This window comes from Scylla paramamosain, chromosome 12 (assembly GCF_035594125.1).
Source record: "Scylla paramamosain isolate STU-SP2022 chromosome 12, ASM3559412v1, whole genome shotgun sequence".
NCBI lineage: Eukaryota > Metazoa > Arthropoda > Malacostraca > Decapoda > Portunidae > Scylla > Scylla paramamosain.
Window position 1 is genome coordinate 5,483,730 of NC_087162.1, and position 20,539 is coordinate 5,504,268.

Genomic DNA, 20,539 nt, shown 5'->3' on the forward strand with positions numbered 1-20,539 from the left:
AGAGAGAGAGAGAGAGAGAGGAGAGAGAGAGAGAGAGAGAGAGAGAGAGAGAGAGAGAGAAATGGCTGTACCTGTGCTCCCAGCGTGCAGGTCAGGGCGGGAGGGGGGCGCGTTGGGGCCTTGGTCTTGGGGCATTGAGGCATATCCTTCCTCCGCGTGAGAGACTGACAGGGCCGTCTTGCTTCTTCTCTCTTCCCTTCCCCTTCCCTTCCCTTCCCTTCGCTTCCCTTCCCTTCGCTTCCCTTCCCTTCCCTTCCCTTCCCTTCCCTTCCCTTTCCTTCTCTTCCCATCCTTTCCCTTTCCTCTTCGTCCTTTTTCCTCCCTTCCCTTCCTTTTCCTCCTCTTCCCATCCCTTCCCTTCCCTTTCCTCTTCATCCTTTTCCTTTCCTTCCCTTGCCTTTCCTCACCTTTATTTCCTTCCCTTCCTTCTTCGTCCTTATTCTTCCCTTCCCCTCCTTTTCCTTCCCTTTCCTTTCCTTCCCTCACTGTCCCGTCCCTTCCTTTCCCTTCCCTTCCCTTCTCTGTCCATTTTCTCTCCTTCCTTTCTTTCGCTTTCGTTTCTTTAAGCACTCTTCTTTTAATTTATCTTTTTTTCCCTTCTGTTCCTCTGTCCTCTTTTCTTCCCTTCTTAATTTTCCCCCCTATCTTTTCCTTCTTACTTCTGTTTCATTTATTTTTCTTTCTCTCCCTCTCCATTCCCTACTTATCGGCTCTTTTCCCTTCCCTTAATTTTCTTTCACCACTCTTTTCTCTCTCTCTCTCTCTCTCTCTCTCTCTCTCTCTCTCTCTCTCTCTCTCTCTCTCTCTCTCTCTCTCTCTCTCTCTCTCTCTCTCTCTCTCTTTCATTTCCTGCCGTTCCCTTGTCTTTCCTTCCCTTTTCTTTCCCTCCTCTTTCTTTTCTTTCCTTTCCTTCCTTTCTCTTCGCTTTCTTTCCCTCTCATTCATTTTTCGTACTTGCCTTCCTATCGTGCTTGCCTTTCATTAGCATCCTCCTCTTGCCTTCCCATCCCCTCTCCTTCCCTTCTCCTCCCTCTTTTCCTTCCCATCAGTCTTGGTGCTTGTAAGATTCGTGGAGATTCGAGTAGCATGCTTATAGAAATTATATATTACCTGTGCAGTTTTTCATGACAGGAATTGATACTGCTTATGTTAATCCTTCTTTCCCTACTGGTTTTTGATTGTGTGTGTGTGTGTTTGTTTGTGTGTATCAGTGGTTTCATCTGGCACGATTTTTCTGGCGGCACTTGTAAGAGTTTAAGAGTGATTTAAACGTATGTATATATATTCTTTTTAGTTTTTTTCTCTCTATTTTTATCGAGTCGTCCTTTACCTGTGAGATGCACGTCAGTCTTTTTAATTACTTCGTGCTCGTTTCAGAGGAAGTTTGTAGACTTAACTCTTTAATTTTTTCTTTTATTTTACTTCACATCTCTACAGCCTTTAGCAATCCAGGACAAGACTAGGCATGTACGTGTGTGGATGCGTTGCAAAGGTGATGGTTCCGTGCAAGATGGCTGGCTGCTTGCATGGCCTGTACGACGACTCTGGAATTTTAAGGTCATCCTGCTTGTTAAATCCTCGAAGCATTATATATTTTGCTTTTTTTCCGTGTCTCGACGTGTGTGTGTGCGTGTGTCGTATGCTTCTTGTTTTTTTTTCTTTGGTTGTTGTTCGCGTTGCTGTTCTTGTTCCTCTTCTTGTTTTTCTTTTTCCTTTTTTTTTTTTTGTGTCGTTGGCATTGAGTGACTTAATATACCTCTTGGTCTTTTTTTGTACTTCTGCTGGGCATCATTAGGAACCCTCACTGTTTTCTCTCATCATCTCCCGGCAGCTATAAGAGAGACAGACAACATACGATAAAGATCAAAGACAAGGGAGTGAGGGGGCGATTATTCCAGCTTACTTTGCGGGTGGTAATTGAAGATGAGGACTTAATGCAAACACTGGAGTCTTTCCCTTGATAAAACTAATGTGTGGACCTTTCCCCTGGCATCATGTTGCTTGCCTGGCGAGTGGCGGATCTTTACTCTTCGTTTCCTTGGTGTCCATTCTCACCTGGCGGAGAGAGGAGGCTTCTGGGCAGGTGAATGGTACTTTTTCTCAGTTTAAGAACAGTCGAAGTCAAGATGAAACATAACCTGGAGAATGATACCCATTTTTCCCTCATCCTTAGCTTCAGTTTTAGGTATGAAAATGATGATTCGATGAAGACGTTAGTTCTCATTATGTTTGTTTTAAAATTTGTGTGGAGGAGAGGAGGGAAAAGGTAGAGACAGTGACGTTCATTTATTGAATACTAAAGCGGGAGTTGAGGCGATCGGTTGTCGTGAGTGGGGCCCCGAGCTACTGGACCGATGCATGAGGGTGTCCTGTGGTGAGGGTGAGGAGGAAGACACTCATTAAAACCTTCTGTTGGGGGAAGACCTGCCGCTCTGAGATTCGGCGAAGCGGATCTGCTCGATGGCGTGTTCTGGGAGGGGGTGGGGGGTGGGCACCAGCGGGGATTCAGCGCGGTAACCCAGCTCGTCAGCAACATAGCGGACCTCAGCAATAGTGCCGTCATCAAGGACGAATCTGTGGCGAGTGAAAGAACATGTAAAAGTGAATTAGAAGCTTTCCTCATCCAGGTGCAAAGAATTTTTTTAAAATCTCCTCTTTTGATGTTTTACCTGAACTGTCTCTTTGCTCTCCTGTATGGTGAGCGGGTAAGGCTCTTGAAGGCAACTTGATGTGACTCACCTGTAGAAGCCACCAATGTTGCTCTGTCCTTTGGATCCAGGTCTGCCCTGCGCCTCCACCTTGATGCCGTGCTCTGTCTCGAAGTCGTAGCCGAAGTTTCCGTCTCCTTGGTCGTAGCGGTTGTCGCTCAGGATGGCAATGTGTTTCAGATCTGAGCGAGGTGGAGAGGCCCTCTGGAATCCCCTGAACTGAGGGCTGGCGAGGGCAACGGCGGCCAGGGAGGCGAAGATAAGCTGGTGAAGGAAAGAAAAATGTGGGTCAGTCACAAGCATCTCTAGAGAAATAGTATAAGAAAGTCTTCTTTGTCAATTTTCAAAGATATTTGGGATTTGTTTTATGAACACTGACACACACAAACAACTTTGTGTGTGTGTGTGTGTGTGTGTGTGTGTGTGTGTGTGTGTGTGTGTGTGTGTGTGTGTGTGTGTGTGTGTGTGCCACGTGTAAGCCTGGTCGCTTCTTGCAGCTTCCCTTATTTCTTATATTCTTATGTTCTTATGTTTCCTTTTACTAAAGAATGTGACTCCTGTTGCATTATTCCCCCGCCTCTCCCTTATACTCAGCCTAAGGAAAGCAGCGTCATTCAGGATTGAGAGGGCAGACACATCTGCACCAAGAAGTGTTGTTCCCCGTGCAATGAGACACGCGAGACTCACGAGCTTCATGTTGGACGAGTGAAGTGTCGGCTGATGCTGGTGACTGAGGCTCCTCGCGGCCTCTTATATATGCCGCCCGCCCGCCCAGCGATCCTAAGCCATCCTGAGCTGTTTTTGTCCATCCTACTTTTGGAGTGACCCAAGGTCCCGAGGGCCACTCCCCGCTCAGGACGAGTTCTTGAGCGAGCAAGTTTTGCTGTGCCGGAGCACCAGGGTGACCTCTGGTACCGGTGCAGTGGGTCGGTAGGCCGGAAGGGACCAAGGGCGTAAGACTGTTGAGCCTTCTGGAGTCTCCCTCTGTAGAGTAAAGCACCTGAAGAACTTACAGAAGTCTCCAGTTATTGGATGTTGTGCGTCACTGTAGAGCCTCCGCGCCCAGGAGTCGTGCCATGATATGTGGGACACTCAGACAGTCTGCCGCGACGGGCCATTACTGCGCGGCCTGCAAGATGGATGGGTCGTGCAGATGGATGGATCGTGATGGCCCATACCCAGGGCTGATCCTTAGCCTCCCTAATCCCGCCAGGTGGGTGAGCACTACCCCACAACAATGCTTCCTCTAACGACCACACTGAAAGGCAAGCACGACAAGATTTTCTTGTGACAACTTTTTTTGTTTTCCATCTCTCACCCCACCCTTGTTCCTCCTTGTGTCTTCATTACCCATCCTTCCCCTCATCTGGCCCTCACCCCTTCTCCTTCACCCGTCCCCTCCCTCACCCATCTCTCACCCCAGCCTCACTCTTCCACATCCCTACCAAGAAAAGGGGAAAAAGTGACTGTCCTCGTTTGCTTGTCCTTCCCCTTTACTCACTCTCACTCGCGTATTACTCACTGCGGATGGAAGGATGGAAGGGAGGCACAGGCAAGCAGGCGTCCATTGGTGTGGTAAAAAAGTATGTCAGGATTGTATGTTGCTTCCTTGTCGTTCCTTTCTTCCTCCTCATCTTCCTTCCCCTTCTCTTTTTCTTTCTCTTGCTCCTCCTCCTCCACCTCTTATTTTATTTTTCCTTGTTCTGCATGTGAATACATCCACTTTACTTCCCCCTCCCCTCTCTCTCTCTCTCTCTCACTCTCTCTCTCTCTCTCTCTCTCTCTCTCTCTCTCTCTCTCTCTCTCTCTTCTCTCTCTCCTCTCTCTCTTCTCTCTCTCTCTCTCTCATCTCTCTCTCTCTCTCTCTCTCTCTCTCTCTCTCTCTCTCTCTCTCTCTCTGCATCTGTCTAATATTTCCCCTTTCATCATTCCATTTTCTTGTTCACCACTTTACCTTTTTATATTTTCTTGTTTTTTATTACCTTTCGTGAACCTAGCCACGTTTTCTTCTCCGCTTCTTTTTTCCTCCTCTTTCTTCTTTTCCTGCGTCTCGTTTATTTTTTCTTCTCCTCCTCCTCTTAATCCTCATTGTCGTCCTCCTGCTCCTCCCTCTGCTCCTCCTCATGCATATTAATAGTAAAGCATAAATTGAAGTGAAGGCAGCTGGTAGATGAATGTTGTAGGTTTATGTTGGTAGTCTTATGAGTGATCCACTGAACAGAAGAGAAGTAAGAGTCCTTGATCAATGTGAGCTTATTATTATTATTATTTTTATGAGATTCCAAGTTTGTATGATTCATAATGATACTTATGAAACAGTTTTTTTTTTCGGAAATTAGAGGATTGTGGTAATGGGAGCATTGCAGAAGTCAACCATTCTTTTGAAGCTCTTATTTGTTCCTTTGGTCACTGTATTTGCTAACGTTTTATAAGATTCTAAGCTTGTATGAATCATAACGATACTTGAAAAACAGTTTCTCTCTCTCATGTAGGTTGATGAATTGTGGTGCTGCGAATATTGTAGAAGCTAACCACTCCTTTGAAACTGTTATTTAGTCCTTAATCTAAAGAAATTTCATATTATATAAGAAAAAAAAAATGAAGTGAGGAAGTGTTTTATAAATCGTAAAAAAAGAAAGAAAGAAAGAAGAAATCTAGTAATATGTTAAAGACAGCATTCTAAGATGGGATGGAAAGGCTCTAATTATGCACATCTTTTATACTTATTCAATACACTCATTATTAGAACCTTATTTGACGCATAGAAACGTGGAACTGCATAAAAGAAATGAAAAGTTTGTTAGGGTAATGATGACTTTTTTTTTCAGTCCTTGTGTCTCTGCACCATTAGTCCTTTTTGGATGTTTATATGTTGTTGTTGTTGTTGTTGTTGTTGTTGTTGTTGTTGTTGTTGTTGTTGTTGTTGTTGTTGTTGTTTACTGTTGCTGTTGTTGTTCTTGCTGCTATTGCTACTGTTGATGGTGTTGTTGCTGTCAATGAAAAGTACTGAGAACATTTCAATTGACATCTGCAAAGTTTCCCTGTAGAAAGAAGGAAGAGTGACATAGAAAGGAAGAAGGCAATAGAAGAAAAGAAAATAGGAGGATACAGGATGAAAACGCAATGTACACAAAAGGAGAAAAAAAGAGACAAGAATAGAGAAATAATGTAAGAATAAAAGAGAGAAAAGAATTTACGAGAGGAAAGCGCATGATACTAGTGAAGAGGAAAAGGAGAGAAACAAAAGAAGAAACGAGACAGGGATAAGATGATAAGAAATTAGAAAGAGTGTAAGAGAAGAGGAAGAAAATAAATGAAAGAATAAAAAAGAGGAAAAGGACGAGGAGATGATGAAGATACGAAAGAATGTGAAGGAAGAAGATGAGGAGGAGGAGGAGGAGGAGGAGGAGGAGGAGGAAGAGGAGGAGGAGGAGGAATGGAAGGATGAAAGAGAAGTGGAGAGATACAAGGACAGGAGGATGAAGGTGGAGAGGAAAGAATGTAGGAGAATGCGGAGAAGAGGACTGGGGAGGGATGGGAAGGCAGAAGATTGGGGGGGGGGAGCGGTGATGGGGCGTATATACCGTAAGTCCTCCCCAGATAAATTTCCTCCCACGAACATTCCACCCACAAGAATTCCCTTACAAATAAGTCCCACGTGATGGCTTAGTCTTGGTTAGGTCAGGTCAGGTCAGATCAGTTAGGTTAGGTTAGGTTTAACTGTTTTTCTTCGGGGAGCAAAGGTGGAATTCACATAAAGGCGATAAGGGGGAGGAAGAATGAAGGAATGAGTTTAGGGGGGAAAAAGAAGCTGCTGCAGTCATGGGTTTGTGTTGCATCATGAAATAAACGCTTGATATTTTCCACCCTGGCAACCAGACAACCTGACCTTCGCGATCGGTGACCCCACGTGACTGGCGGGGGTGAGGTGGGTGCCTGCTGGGGGTCCTACTAGGGAGCTGAACAGGATGGACAGTGCCGAGAGGAGCCGGTAACCCAGGTGGACAGGTCAGGTGGTTAAACGCGGAAAAAAAAGTAAATAACAGTTTGCGCGTTAAGAATAAGTGATAATGTAAGATTTGGTGGGAAAAGGAGGAAAACGGAACCGTTGAGGAAGGTGGACAGGTACTTAGAAGAGAGAAAAAAAAAGGATAACAGTTTACGCTTGAAAACGTGACATTGTGTAAGAATTAATCGTAAAGGTGGTAAAGAAAATTGTTTACGAAGGTTTTCATTTTAGAAGATACCTGAGAAAGTGACATTATGCAGTAGACAGTGAAAGAGAAAAAAAAAGAGATTACTTAGGGAGAATTACATTTTTATTAGTTACTTAAAAGTGTGTCACTAAACAGCAGCCAGTGAAAGTAGGGAGAAAGGAGATATATTGTAGATATATGGATATGCTTAAAGGGTGTGACAGTTTATGAGTCAGGAGAAGGAAAGGAACATGTCCATAAAAGTTTAGAAGATGCTTAAAAACAGACATTATGAAAGAGTCATTGTAAGTCAAGAAAGAGAGGAAAAAAAAATGTTGTTTAAGAAGGTTTAAAGTGTGGGAAGATGATAAGTTGGATGGACAGTGAGAAGGAGGAAACAATGGGGGAGGGAATACTTGGTCTGCATGGAGGAATAGGCCTCGAGTGGAAGGCAATGATAAAATGGGGGATAAGAAGAGAGAGGGAGTGATGATGCTAGAGAATGTTTGGGCGCGGAGTGGGAAGTGATGACAGGTAGAGGGGGAGTGGAGGGGGCGTGGAGGAACGTGGAGGAGGTGTAGAGGGGGCGAGGAGGGGACGTGTGGGTGGCGTGGAAGGGACGAGGACATGTGGACGAATGGACATTAAACAAAAAAGCAGAAAAGCTCGAGGAGGCGCATTAAGTGCAACATTAAACCACCTTTATGGGTTTTGGCTGTGAGGTGACGTGACGGTGTAAAAGTTTCTAATATTCTCACCCTCCTTATTCCGCAGCGCTCAGGTGGAGAAAAACAAAAACAAGCAGCGAAAAAGTGAAGTCAGTTTTGGAAGTGACTGATCATGCATTCGTATTTTCAAGTGAAAAGGAGGAAGAAAAGCAAATGACTGTGTTGCATGGTTGACATACTAACGTGAAGGACGAAAAACGGGAGGCACTGACTTACTCTCACAACAGCCAGGTGGAAAGGACAAGCGTGAAGATTACACCCAGAGTTCTTTTACGACGATTAAGGAAGCGTGAAGTCAGTCGAACTTCACCATATTATTCTCAACTTCGGACCTCCAGAAACTCACTCATGAAATCAATGTTGCGAAATTGCCAGTGTGGACAAACTGGTAGCGCTGAACACAATACAGTAACATTATTTTTTTTCTCACATCCCAAAAGACAATGCGTTGAAAGAGATAAAATGAACCACCACGGAATATATTAACAGACATTTAGCCACTTGTTTGTTTGAATTTTTTTTATGTAAGAGAGGTGCTGGCCAAGGGCAACTAAAAACTCTGAAGAAAAAGGCCCACTGAGGCGCCAGTTCCAAGAAGTCAAATACAATAATCAAAAACTGAATGATAAGTGTCTTGAAAACTCCCTTTTTTAAATACTTTAAGTCATAGGAAGGTGGAAATCCTGAAGCAGGCAGGAAGTTTTAGAGTTCACTAGAAAAAAGGATGAATGATTGAGAATACTGGGTAAATCTTGCATTAGAGATTAGGACAGAATAGCGATGAGAGAAAGTACTGTAGAAAGGCTTGTGCAGCGAGAATTGATGATTTCATTGATTAATGTAATGGCACCGTAAGAAAAGGATCATGTAGAGTTGGTATGTATTACAGTATAATTAGTTCATATACAGAGCCAAACGTCCATCAGCATTTAATGAGTCACCTGCTGTGTTAGTCTTCAGTTGCGTCGTCAGGTGTTTTTTGTTGCTCATTCATTCTTGTCTGTTTAACTCTTACTTGTTATTTTTAGTATCTTGAGTGTCATTGTATCGTTATTATTATTATTATTATTATTATTATTATTATTATTATTATTATTATTATTATTATTATTATTATCATTATCATTATTATTATTATTATTATTGTCATATTTTTTTTATTATTATTTTATTGTTTACTTTTTTTTTTCCTTTTTTAGCTTTCAGTTTGCGTTAGTATTAGAAATATAACGAACGCTAATTAGTTTCAATATTTTCAACTTCACTGTAATATGCGTAAATTGCATCATTAAAAAAAAAAAAATGCAATGATCAGTTATAGTAAGTTATTAGCAAAAGTTTGGTGTAATTATGTGTTAGCAAAAAGTACTCTATATCTTTACCCCTTTATTCCAGCCTTACAGTACCCTACACTTCACGGTGACACACACACACACACACACACACACACACACACACACACACACACACACACACACACACACACACACACACACACACAAGTCCCGCAGTGGTCGTGACGGTGGCCTCTCACCCTGCAGCACGCCAGCCTCGTGTCGTGACGCCCCGGCATGTGACGGAGGACACGAGAAATTCCCATCCGCATGTGTTCCCGCGATGCTTCCTCTAAAACAAAGAAAAATACGCCACGTCAGAACAAGCAAGGACATCATACCGCCAGTAAATGACATGCTATTAAGACAGGCTCGTGTTGTACTGCAGAAATGCGTTTATAGGACTGGCAGCGAGGTCAGATGTGGGAGAGGAATGCCTTACCTGAGGGTCAGTATGTTACGCAGGTAAATGGTCTTAGTCACGACACACACGCCCTTGTGAATGTGTGTGAAGGAAAGCGGAGGAATGCACGGCAGCTTTACCCACGTACATCTCTCCGGACGCCATAAATTTCTTAGTACAATGAGATACAGAGGAAGTGTGTTATTATGTGATTTTAAATATTACCTAGGATGATGAGGTAGAAAGTTGTGCGATGATTTGTTACACTGAAAGAGCAGGAAATTATGTTGTTTATGGTGCGACTTTAGTGTCATTTGGGAAAGGTTGGGAAGGAGTTATACTTTTATTCATTATTAGTTGAGGAGACGAATGGACGACAACATTTAGAAGTTAGAAGAATATTTACTGCAACGAGAGCGTAAGGAATTATGACATCAATGTTCTGACAGTATTATTGCGTAAGATGAACGAAAGAGGAATTAGAAAGGAGTCAGATTATGATTTATTACATTAAGAAACCAAGAAATTGTGTTGCCAGTGTTAAGACAGTAATTACACTGAAGAAGACAAATGGAACGCGAGTCAGAGAGAAGAGAGACGATTATTCATTCCACGGAGACCAAGAAACTGCATTATTCACTGTATGACTTTGAGATTGCGAAGAGTGGATGACGGATTTAGGAAGGAATTAAATGATTTATTACAGGTGGGAGAGGTGAATGCAGGTAGAGGATTTGTAGCTAATTAATGTCTCGAGAGAAAAAAATGGAAGAATAGGGATAATGAAGAGAGAAGTATAGGGATTGGGAGAGAGAGAGAGAGAGAGAGAGAGAGAGAGAGAGAGAGAGAGAGAGAGAGAGAGAGAGAGAGAGAGAGAGAGAGAGAGAGAGACTGAATGTATTGTTCTGTGACTTCACATATTACTAAGGAAAACAAATGAAACACGAATTGGAAAGGACTTATCAATGTTGCTCTGTATCGAGGGAAGGCGTTTTGATTCCCTTGTGATGGAGAACTAATGCCAGTATTTTGAAACGCTATGTTCTCACGCTACCAGTATTTTCAAAGGGCATGGAGATAATTTACCGGATTCTTAAACGTGCCCCTTCTGTTAATAATGTAGAAATCATGTTAATATGTCACCAGAACCTTACAAACACACTTAAAAACCCGTGTGACTTCAACTAGAGTCCTTTAAATGTAATGGAGGTGCGGCGCAGTGTTTTAGAGTATGGCTTTAAATATTGTGGTTCATTTCCCCTGTTTCCTCTCGTGTCCTCGCCCTTCCTTGCCTCATTTCCTGTCTTTGTCCGCCAGTCTGGACATCCTCGGCAGTTTGTGGGGCACTTTGTTTCTCTCTTGGTACGTTAATAATAACAATAACAATAAAAGGTTTCCTCGTCTCGTACATCGTATTTATTTCCTTCAAGCTCTTGGAATATTAAAAAAAAACTTCTCCTCCTCCTCCTCTTCCTCCTCCTATAGATCTTCACCTTAATCGTTTCCTTCTTGGTATACGGACAAAAAAAAAAAAAAAAACTTAGTCTCCCTTCAAATTCTGCAACAGTAACATCCTCCCTTTCTCTCACTCCCACGTCCCCTCCTCTCCCTCCCCCTCCACACACTACCTCTGGCTGACCTCACCTCCCTCACCTGGCCACCCGTACTTGTGTATGTATGCATCTCTGCCCTTTGGTTCAGTCCCCCCACGCCTTCCCTTTCATTCCCTTTCCCTTTCATCTTAAAACAACTCTTACTTTCATCCATCCACTCACGCTTACTTCCTTCTCCTTTTCCTCCTCCTCCTCTTCCTCTTCTTCTTCCACCTCTTCACTTTTTCTTGTCTCCTCTCTCCCCTATGCTCTCCTCCGTCAGTCTCCTATCAACTCCCCTTCTGATTCTTCTTTCTTGTTTTTTTTTCTTTCTTTTCCCATTGTTTTCTTTACTTCGCTTCCCTTCCCTTTCCTTCTCCCCGCTTCCGGTATTAAAAGGAGCCCGTTAATTCTTCAAGGTCACATGTTTCGTAAAATCTTTCTGTTGTGTTCTTTTTTCTCTCTCTCCTGCTTTTCTTTCCTTTTTCTTAAGTTTATCTAGTCTTTCTCCCTCTCCTGTTCTTCTTGCCCGTCCGTCCCCATCCCCCCTCCTCCTCCTCCTCCTCCTCCTCCTCCTCCTCCTCCTCCTCCTCCTCCAAGGGCAAATGTCATGATTAGCCCAGTAAGGAAAAGAGAAACGTGAAAAAAAAAGGAAAATCATGTTCTTTATATACGAGTAGGGGGAGGACTGAAGGAAAGCTGGAGTGAAGGCAGGAAACAAGAGAGAGAGAGAGAGAGAGAGAGAGAGAGAGAGAGAGAGAGAGAGAGAGAGAGAGAGAGAGAGAGAGAGAGAGAGAGAGGTGGCGGGGATATCGTGAGTAAAAGGTAATTGTTCAAAAGTTAAGTCACGATTCGTCATGAAGAAGAAAGTTATCATGGCAGAAGGTCATTCAACTTTTAATCATGACCTGGCTAGACTTAGACTTCCTTCTTCCTTTACGTCCTCCTCTTCATGTGCTGTTTGATTGCACTGTACTAACTAGTGGGTGGTGGGAAGCCTTCCACTGTGGTATTCTGTTTCTTTTACCATTTTATCCAGTGACTCACATTGGTATGCCTGATGACTTCTTGCAGCTTCCTTCCTTTTTTTTTTTTATGTAAGAGTGGCAGTGAACAATGGCAACAAAAAGAGCGGAATTAAAGGGTTACTGAGAGCACCAATCCCTAAATAAAGGTCATTAGGATCATTCATAATTGGAGGATAAGTGTCTTGAAACCTCCCTCTTGAAAGTTCAAATCATAGGAAGGAGGAAATACAGAAGCAGGCAGGAAGTTCCAGAGTTTACCAGAAAAAAAAAGGTCGAATGAATGAGAATATTGGCCAACTCTTACATTACATAGGTGGGCAGAAAAGGGGTGAGAGAAAGTAGAAAGTCTTGTGCGGCTTCTGTTCTTTGGTTCTTGCATATTGAAAGTATTGCAATATAATACCTAGCAAAGTACCTAAGCATTTGTTACTGATGACTTCTTGTACTTTCCCTTATTCTCTCATCCTTTGGTTCTTATAGAGTAGTGTAATCTAAGAGCCTTCAAAGGACATAAGCATCTGTTATTGTTTTTTATACGGTATTATTTTGCTATTCTCCTCATTGTCCCTCTTCTCTTTCCTCCCTCCTCGTCGTCGTCATGTCTCCCTCTTCGTCGTCATCTCCTCTTCGGTGGGAGGGAGTCTTTGCCTTCACTATCCTGTGTCTCTTGCATTAGATTAGATAGTTCGTCTTGTCACTATAGCAAGTTTGTGAGGAAGTGCTGTAAAGGTGTGTTGCTGTTTGTTTTTTCTTTGTATTCCATTCTATTCCTCCTCTTCCTCTTCGTCGTCGTCTTTGTCTTCGTCTTCGTCTTCCTCCTCCTCATCGTCTTCCTCTTCCTCTTCCTCTTCCTCTTCCTCCTCCTCCTCCTCCTCCTCCTCCTCCTCCTCCTCCTCCTCCTCCTCCTCCTCCTCCTCCTCCTCCTCCTCCTCCTCCTCCTCCTCCTCCTCCTCCTGCGTCACGCACCACACCCTCCTCCACCACCACCCTGACCCTGAAAAGCTGGCAGCGTGTGGTAGGTAAGTGGTGCACGTCACACATGACCTCACTTGACCTGACCTGGCTGGAGGGCGCTCCTCTGACTCACTCCTGATGATGATGATGATGATGATGCACCGACGAGGAGGTCACGAGGAACGAATGACTGTACAGACTTGAGTTTTTGCTTCCATTTGCCCTGAATTGTTTCGCTGGGTGCTGAGGGTGCTATACTGGAGCACTGAAGGGACAGGAGTTATGACTTAGGTGTGGTGAGAGAGAGAGAGAGAGAGAGAGAGAGAGAGAGAGAGAGAGAGAGAGAGAGAGAGAGAGAGAGAGAGAGAGAGAGAGAGAGAAGTGTAGGGCTGTGTAGAGGGTGGACTGGATCAAATGGACAGCTGATGTCTTGTAGTGAAATTTAGAAGCATTGATGATGATAATGATGATGACGATGGTGATGATGATGATGATGGCGATGGTGATGATGATGATGGTTTTGGTGGTGGTGGCGATGGTTTTCTGCCTGTATTTACATTTTCACAGTTAATAATAGGTTTGATATTGAAATCGTGTGAACTTTTAACTTTTCTTTCTTTTTCGTTCGTTCGTTCGTTCTTTTTCTTTCTTTCATTCAATACCTAAGGCACCACATCAGGTGAATCACGCATCCCGTTACTTTTAAAGACGTCCAATTAAAATTCACGAGTATATCGCAGACTACTATTTTTTTCCCATTACGCAGTATGAAACAAGAAAACTGAACTGGAAAAGTGTGCGTAAGAAGAAGCTGCTTTGTTAAGACGCAGTGTAAAGGTTTCAAGGTTCAAGGACCAGTTTAGTTCTTGAGGTAAGCCCGTGTTTCCTTCTTGAACTGGATGAGTGGACTTGCTCTTCATGTTTTTATCGGCTGCTTGTCTTCTTCCCTGTGTCGTCTTACCTGTGTTCTTATCTTAATCGTTTTTACCTGAGTGTGGCACGTGTTGAGCGTCTTGTTCTTGGATATTAGTAAATGGTGATCAATGTACGAGTTTCATGTTTGTTTTTCTAAGGGTATTGATTGGTAAATGTGTGTGTTTTTGAGTATTTGTTGTCAAGAATACTTTTAAATGCCGATAAATGTATGGTATTAATGTTTGTTCTTACGTAATTTTGACAAACGGTGATAAATTTGTGTTATTTGTATTTGTTCTTTATAACATATTGATAAATGCCGATAAATGCATGTCTTTATGACATTTGAAATAAATCAAATTCTGATAAATGCCCTCTCCTTTAACTGTTCTTTAAAATATATTAGTAAATTATAGTAAATGCCTTTTCTATAATTGTTCTTCAAAGCACAGTGATAAATGGTAATAAGTGCCTGTTTTCTGTAATCTTTCTTTAAAATATATTGATAAATGCCGGTAAAATATCATACTTTCATAATCGTATTACTCAAAACATATTTTCTTATTTTTTTTTCCGTAAATTTACTGATAAATGGCGATAAATGTACGTTCCCCATACTTGTTTTTAAAGGAAATTACTAAAAAAAAAGAAAACGCTACTTCCAATCAGAAAAAAAAAAAAAGTTGACAAAGAAAACTGCCACTTTGTAAGGCATACTATACGATATACAAACACTGAAAAGTACACGAAATACAACACATGCGTTGCAATACACAGCGGAGGGAAAGTGATGGTTTATGCTGAAGAATTTTATTGTCGGTGTGATGAGCCTGAAATTGCTGCTTTGCTAGATCAGGTTTTTGTAAATGTAACTTCATATATTGGTGCCACGTCTTTACAATTTTTCATAGCAACTTTTACTCTCTCTCTCTCTCTCTCTCTCTCTCTCTCTCTCTCTCTCTCTCTCTCTCTCTCTCTCTCTCTCTCTCTCTCTCTCTCTTTTTGAAGGACACACAACCACTCTTTCATTGGTGTGTGTGTGTTTGTGTGTGTGTGTCTGACTTTCACCTTTAATCCTCAGAGTTGTTCCTTGTTTTATTTCACAATCATCCATTTTGCAGCGCGACACGTGACCCTCAGGGCGCTGAAGGGGCGTCCGGCGAGGGTACGCTGTCAGATAGGTGAGAGATAGGGAGACAGATATAGAGACAGTGAAAAATATATAGATGTACATACAAAGAAATGAATGGGTGGGTTGGTAGACAGACAAATAGAAACATAAGTATACAGGAGACAGGTTATGTTCTAGGCAGATGAACAAACATACGATACAAACAAACAAACTGACAGAGGGACGGACAGAAAAGTAAGACACAAACAGACAGATGGTGAGACGGACAGAACAGCAAACAGATAGACAGGTATACACATGGATTGATAGCAAGTAGTGACACGGATAGACAGACAGACAAACAGACGTAGAGACAGACAGACAGACAGACAGGTGGGAAAGAGCCTCGCAGTGCGCCGGAAGAAAGGCAGCAAGTGAAAGGGTTGAAGATTGTCTCGAGTAAATCAATATTTTTTTCTTGCTTCAGCCTCTCACGTTTCTTGCATTTACTCCTCACCACCACCACCACCACCACCACCACCACCACCACCAGTCTCTAGGATCCCACTGCAAAACAAAGGCATACCCAAACCTTCAATGATTTCTGTTTGCTATCCGTTTGTTTCCAAGTAACTCTTTCCAAGTAGATGTCTGTTTGCCTTGTGAGTTCATTAATAGAAAAGGACAGTGGAATAGGTAATGCTTATATACCCACTTGTTCCCTATTACTTACCTGGTGTTTCTGACGTACAAAGACACGACAGAGCGAAGGTTACTAATGATCTTCCTTTGGCGTTACCTGCAGCACTCATGATCGACATTTGGTGCTTCACGAGTGGGAAAGGCGGTGGGAAGACTCAGGTTCAAGCAGGAGTACTATTTTCTTTAGTTTCCAGCACCTGAGTTTCCATGCTGGAGTACTGCGCCTTCCTATCAGCGTTCCTATCTCTTTGTCTCAGCTTCGTTCAGTCGGTGGGTATACGAATTTTTGTAAGAGTCAAATTTTATGCCTCGAAATGCCCACGAAATTGCTTCTATCAGTCATTTCATCGCGACAAATATGCCATAGTTTTCTTGACCTGTTGCGAGTTTGTACCAGTGATTATGGAAGATACTATTGATACACCCATTATGAGCGATGGAGAAAGGGATCGTGTTTCTTACATTACGGTCATTACGAAAACATTACGAAACATTTGGGTCAGGATGAGAAGCAGATAGTGAAGTGTTTTCGTAAAGTCATCGTCATATTTTGTTGAGGTGAGGACAAAGGAGAGGGAGGGAGGGAGAAAGGAAGAGAAGGAAAGAAAAAAAAAGTGAGGGGGAAATGAGAAAGAGACAGCAGCAGGTGGAAGAAGTTGAGAGTATAAAGAAACAAAGACATCGTACATCAAAATAATTTTATTGCAACTGCTTAGCATGGAATAAATATACCCTATGTGTAGGTGTATATGTCGGATGTGGGTGGGTATGGGTGTGGGTGTAGGTGTGGGTGTAGGTGTGGGTGGAAAAGGAAAGTCGGGTCGTCTTGTTTTGGGCGTACGTACAGTCCGGCCAGCGGCGGGGACGTAACCCTTGCCGGGGTGACCCAGCGCCCCCAGCTTCCATCACAATGAACCCCTTGAGAACGACGCCGCGTGTGGACTAGGTGGTGTGGGAGTGTGTGGCGTGGTGATGTGGCGTGGTGACGTGGTGGGTGAAGCATTGCATGTACTGCCTCCGTCGCCGTCATCCTGGACGGTACACGGGCAAAAACAGAGCCATCGCTAGAAATGTGTCCTTGTATCGTCGCTAATGTAAAGGTGTAATGCGTCTACTGCAGGTGTGCGCGATCAACGGGTCAACCTGAAGCCGTACTGGTCCCAGGTGGCTCCTTGGGCGCGCAGCTCCTCGGCGAAGCGGATCTGCTCGATGGCGTGGGCGGGGAGAGGGTGGGGAGTGGGGATCAGGTTTGAGACAGGCTGGTATCCCAACTCATCAGCAAACGTATTGGACCTCAGCGATGGTGCCGTCATCCAGAGGGAACCTGAAGGGGGAGACAAGACAGATGATGCAAGGGAAGGGACGGGGGTTGATAGATGTCAGGGAGAGATATGCAGATGTGTCCCAGAGCGTCACTGAATAAGAATGACAAGAAGTTAAGGGAATGTGTGGTGGTGGTGAGGAGGCAGAGGTGAATGGGATGAAATTGAAGGAGGAGGTGGATAATAAGAAGAAGATTTGTAGGTAATGAAAGGAGTGGAGGAATGAATGGGAAGAATATGGATAATGAAGAGAGGTGTGCAGGGATTGACAGAGAGAGAGAGAGAGAGAGAGAGAGAGAGAGAGAGAGAGAGAGAGAGAGAGAGAGAGAGAGAGAGAGAGAGAGAGAGAGATGGCTGATAAGAGAGTGAAGGTAAAGATGATAGATAAGGAAATGAGGACAGGTAATTACCAAACTAAAAAGTGAGAGACGAATAAATAAGACCAACAAGAGAGAGAGAGAGAGAGAGAGAGAGAGAGAGAGAGAGAGAGAGAGAGAGAGAGAGAGAGAGAGAGAGATGCATGAGAAGAGGAGCATCATAGAGATAAAAACTGGATAAGGAAATGAGTATGGCGGCGTGACTCACTGCAGACAGAAAACGGGAAGAGAGAGTGGAAAGGAAGAGGATGAGGTGGATGGAAGAGAAGGGAAGGGAGAGAGGAAAGGAAGAAGATGAGGTGGATGGAATAGAAGGAAAGGGAGAAAGAGAGAGAGGGAGGAAAGGAAGAGGATGAGGTGGAGAGACGGGAAGGGAAGGCTGCAACAGGGTAAGAGGTCACAGTGAATGAAAGATAAAGAGGAAGAGATAAGAAAGAAAAAAAGATTAATGTCCTGGAGTGAAAGTTAATTTTTGTTCTCTGCAGATCTCACATTTCCGGTTTTGGCGCCGCGCATGCACCGCTACTCACGCTCAGCCTCCTCTCTGACACGCTACAGTGAGGAGGAATTGGGTGGCGGAGTGAGTGATAAGGTGCTTTTACTTCCTATCTCATGAGGAATCAAAAATAGTCCCTGGGAGTGATGGAACTAACGGGGGAGAGAGGAGGAGGTGGGTGTTGGGTTAGGTTAGGTTTAGTTAGGTGATTAGAATGGTGTAGCTGACGACTGGAATGGGGGGAAGTGGTGGGTGTTGTTAGGTTAAGTTGGTTAGGTTAGGTTAGAGTGAGTAGCTGATGACTTGATGGTAGGGGAAGTGGTGAGTATTGCGTTGTGTTAGGTTTAGTTAGGTTAGATTTGTGAAGCTGCTAACGAAAGGGAGGGGAGGGATCGGTGTTGGATTAGGTTAGTTAAGTTAGGTTAGAGTGATGCAACTAACGTGGGAGAGGGGAAGGAGTTGGGTTAGGTTAGGTTAGGTTTGGATAGAATGGTGCAGGTGACGAAGGATAAGGGAGGGGTGTGTGTTACGTAAGTGTAGGTTAGGCTGAGTTAGGTTAGAGTGGTGTAGCTGACGAGGGAAGGTGAGGGGGGGAAGGGGAGGGATAGGCGTTGCAGGTCACTGCGCGGGACACTCGTGCGTCCGGTGAGGAGGCAGAGTCACCTTTCACCAGACGACGATTCGAGTGACGGAAACAAGTATTCGATTTATGCAGACTTTCATTGCGTCGCCGATATGATAAGAGGATTTATGATTGAGCCAGGTCGCTATGCTTAATTCCCAGACAGGGGGCGACGTGGTTGTGCTGCTTGTAACTATAAAATGTTTAGCTTTGTGTTGCCAGTTTGGTGATACTGACGTTCAGGTTATAATTTCCTGAGGGATTCCGTCATGTAGTGTGTGTAATGGTTTTCAGTGTACGGCTGTACGTTCTTATAGGGACGGTTGTTTGTTGCATGCTGAGAATGAAAGGGAGATGTATATATACTAATCTTTTTTTTTTTTCTCTCCAAAGTAAAGACATGAGGAAGAATATACCGATTTTTACTGTGCATGTCTTCGAGAACTGTATTAGAATTGTATCCAACACCCACCTGAAGAATCCCTGGATGTTGCTCTGCCCCTGGGAGCCTGGAGTGCCCACGGCGTTCGTCAGGATGCCGTTCTCCGTCTCGAATTCGTAGCGGAAGTTGCCATCGCCGTAGTCTTCGCGCTCGTCCCGCAGGATGGCGATGGGGCGGTAGTCGGGCCTGAACTCCTCCTGGAACTGGGGAGCGGCGGCGGCGAAGGCGGCCAAGCAGGCGAAGATGATCTGGGGAGGGAGGTGGAAGTTAACACGGAAGCAACACCTGTCGTCGCCGCCTGCCTCAGCCTTACCTGACTCGCTCAGCGACAGGCAAGGTGGACACTTAAGACTGACCTGCCTGACACCAGATATATGACTAGACTCTGCTCTAATATTTATCTCGCTTGCTTGATGAGGTGATGCCGCACCAGTCATCAGTTATAATTGCTCAGCTGAAACCTGCATATCTTAAGCCTTATAAAGTAACAAGATATTGCCAAAGAGATAGTCTGACTATTATCTATAGAAGAGAATTAGGCGTGTAGTATGAAATGCTTGAGTGGAGACTCCAGTCATCCTGTGATGATCTGCTGACTCCCTTGAGCCTGGCAGTCAAGGAGCAGCTCTTTTCTCGACAAAGCTCTTCAGTGTGTTTGGGGAAGTTGGTCTTGAGTGTGAGGGTGGCGTGCGGTGTGGCACCGAGTACTTCGGGACTGGGCTTATTACAGAGGTTCTGCGAGGCTGAATACTCCGGGGGGTCTGGGCTACCAGGTTTGGCTGAGGCCCTTGGTGTGCCCTGAGACGGGGTACCGATCAGGATGCCGAGCATCGGGGCCTTTTGGCTGTGCCGAGGATCACCTCCAGGGTCACTTTTATTATGACTCCGTAAAGTCTTCCAAGATTATGGAAGCCGTGGCATTACTTGAGGTGCTGGAAGCATCCAGAACTGAGGAGGTTCGTGTAGCACTTGGGTGGGCATGGAGGGGCGTAGGATCTCAAGACTTAGTAGACCATTTGATGGCTTTGACCCACGCCAAGCACCAGCCGCCATCTTGAGGCTGGAGGAGACAAGGGTCAGACGAGTGAAGCACTGAACGTGTAAAGTAAAGCTCCTGCAGGAGGCGTCGAGGGTGGCGGAGGTGGTGGCGTGGAGGTGGCGGCGTGGAGATGGCGGTACTCACGAGCTTCATGGCTGCAGGAGTGGAGGAGCTGTGGTGTTCGTGGCACGGGAGAGGGAGGATGACGATGCCTCAGGAGAGTGGCTGTTCAGCTTTTATACCCAACTCGAGGTCGGATTGGTCTGGCCTTCCAGTGCTCTTTTTGTGCCGCTTCTCAGTGTCCGCTCCCTCCTGTTGAGGTCGAGGGGTCGTACCGGATATGCCAAGGGTCGTGTGAGTGGCGGCTGGGGGGTGGGGCGACCTCATCGCAGCGAGTGGGCGGGGGATGTAAGTGTAGGCGGGGGGAGGCGGGGCTCAGGGCGGGAATGGCCCGTGGGATAGTGGGTGGTGGAAGGCTCATCCTCGCGAGCCACGGCCATCACATCATTAGTGTATTAGGAAGAGACACACACGCACCACCGCAACATTACCAATATCGAGCTGTAAACC

The 20,539-nt window shown here is 44.5% G+C and overlaps 2 protein-coding genes across 2 annotated transcripts; both read right to left on the minus strand.

Moving 5' to 3' along the window:
- Positions 1 to 2,271: 2,271 nt before the first annotated feature.
- Positions 2,272 to 3,506, minus strand: LOC135105584 (cuticle protein AM1199-like). The gene is made up of 3 exons (XM_064013829.1): positions 3,396 to 3,506; positions 2,740 to 2,972; positions 2,272 to 2,574 (listed from the first exon to the last, which is right to left on the minus strand). Exons 1-3 carry the CDS (start codon positions 3,402 to 3,404, stop codon positions 2,400 to 2,402), a joined length of 417 nt encoding a protein of 138 aa, XP_063869899.1. The 5' UTR covers positions 3,405 to 3,506; the 3' UTR covers positions 2,272 to 2,399.
- A 12,846-nt stretch (positions 3,507 to 16,352) lies between these two features.
- Positions 16,353 to 20,271, minus strand: LOC135105583 (cuticle protein AM1199-like). Its single transcript, XM_064013828.1, is given in 4 exon segments — positions 16,353 to 16,951; positions 16,953 to 16,995; positions 18,961 to 19,178; positions 20,114 to 20,271. Coding segments are annotated over 4 exon segments (420 nt in total). The 5' UTR covers positions 20,123 to 20,271; the 3' UTR covers positions 16,353 to 16,801.
- Between the last annotated feature and the right edge of the window lie 268 nt (positions 20,272 to 20,539).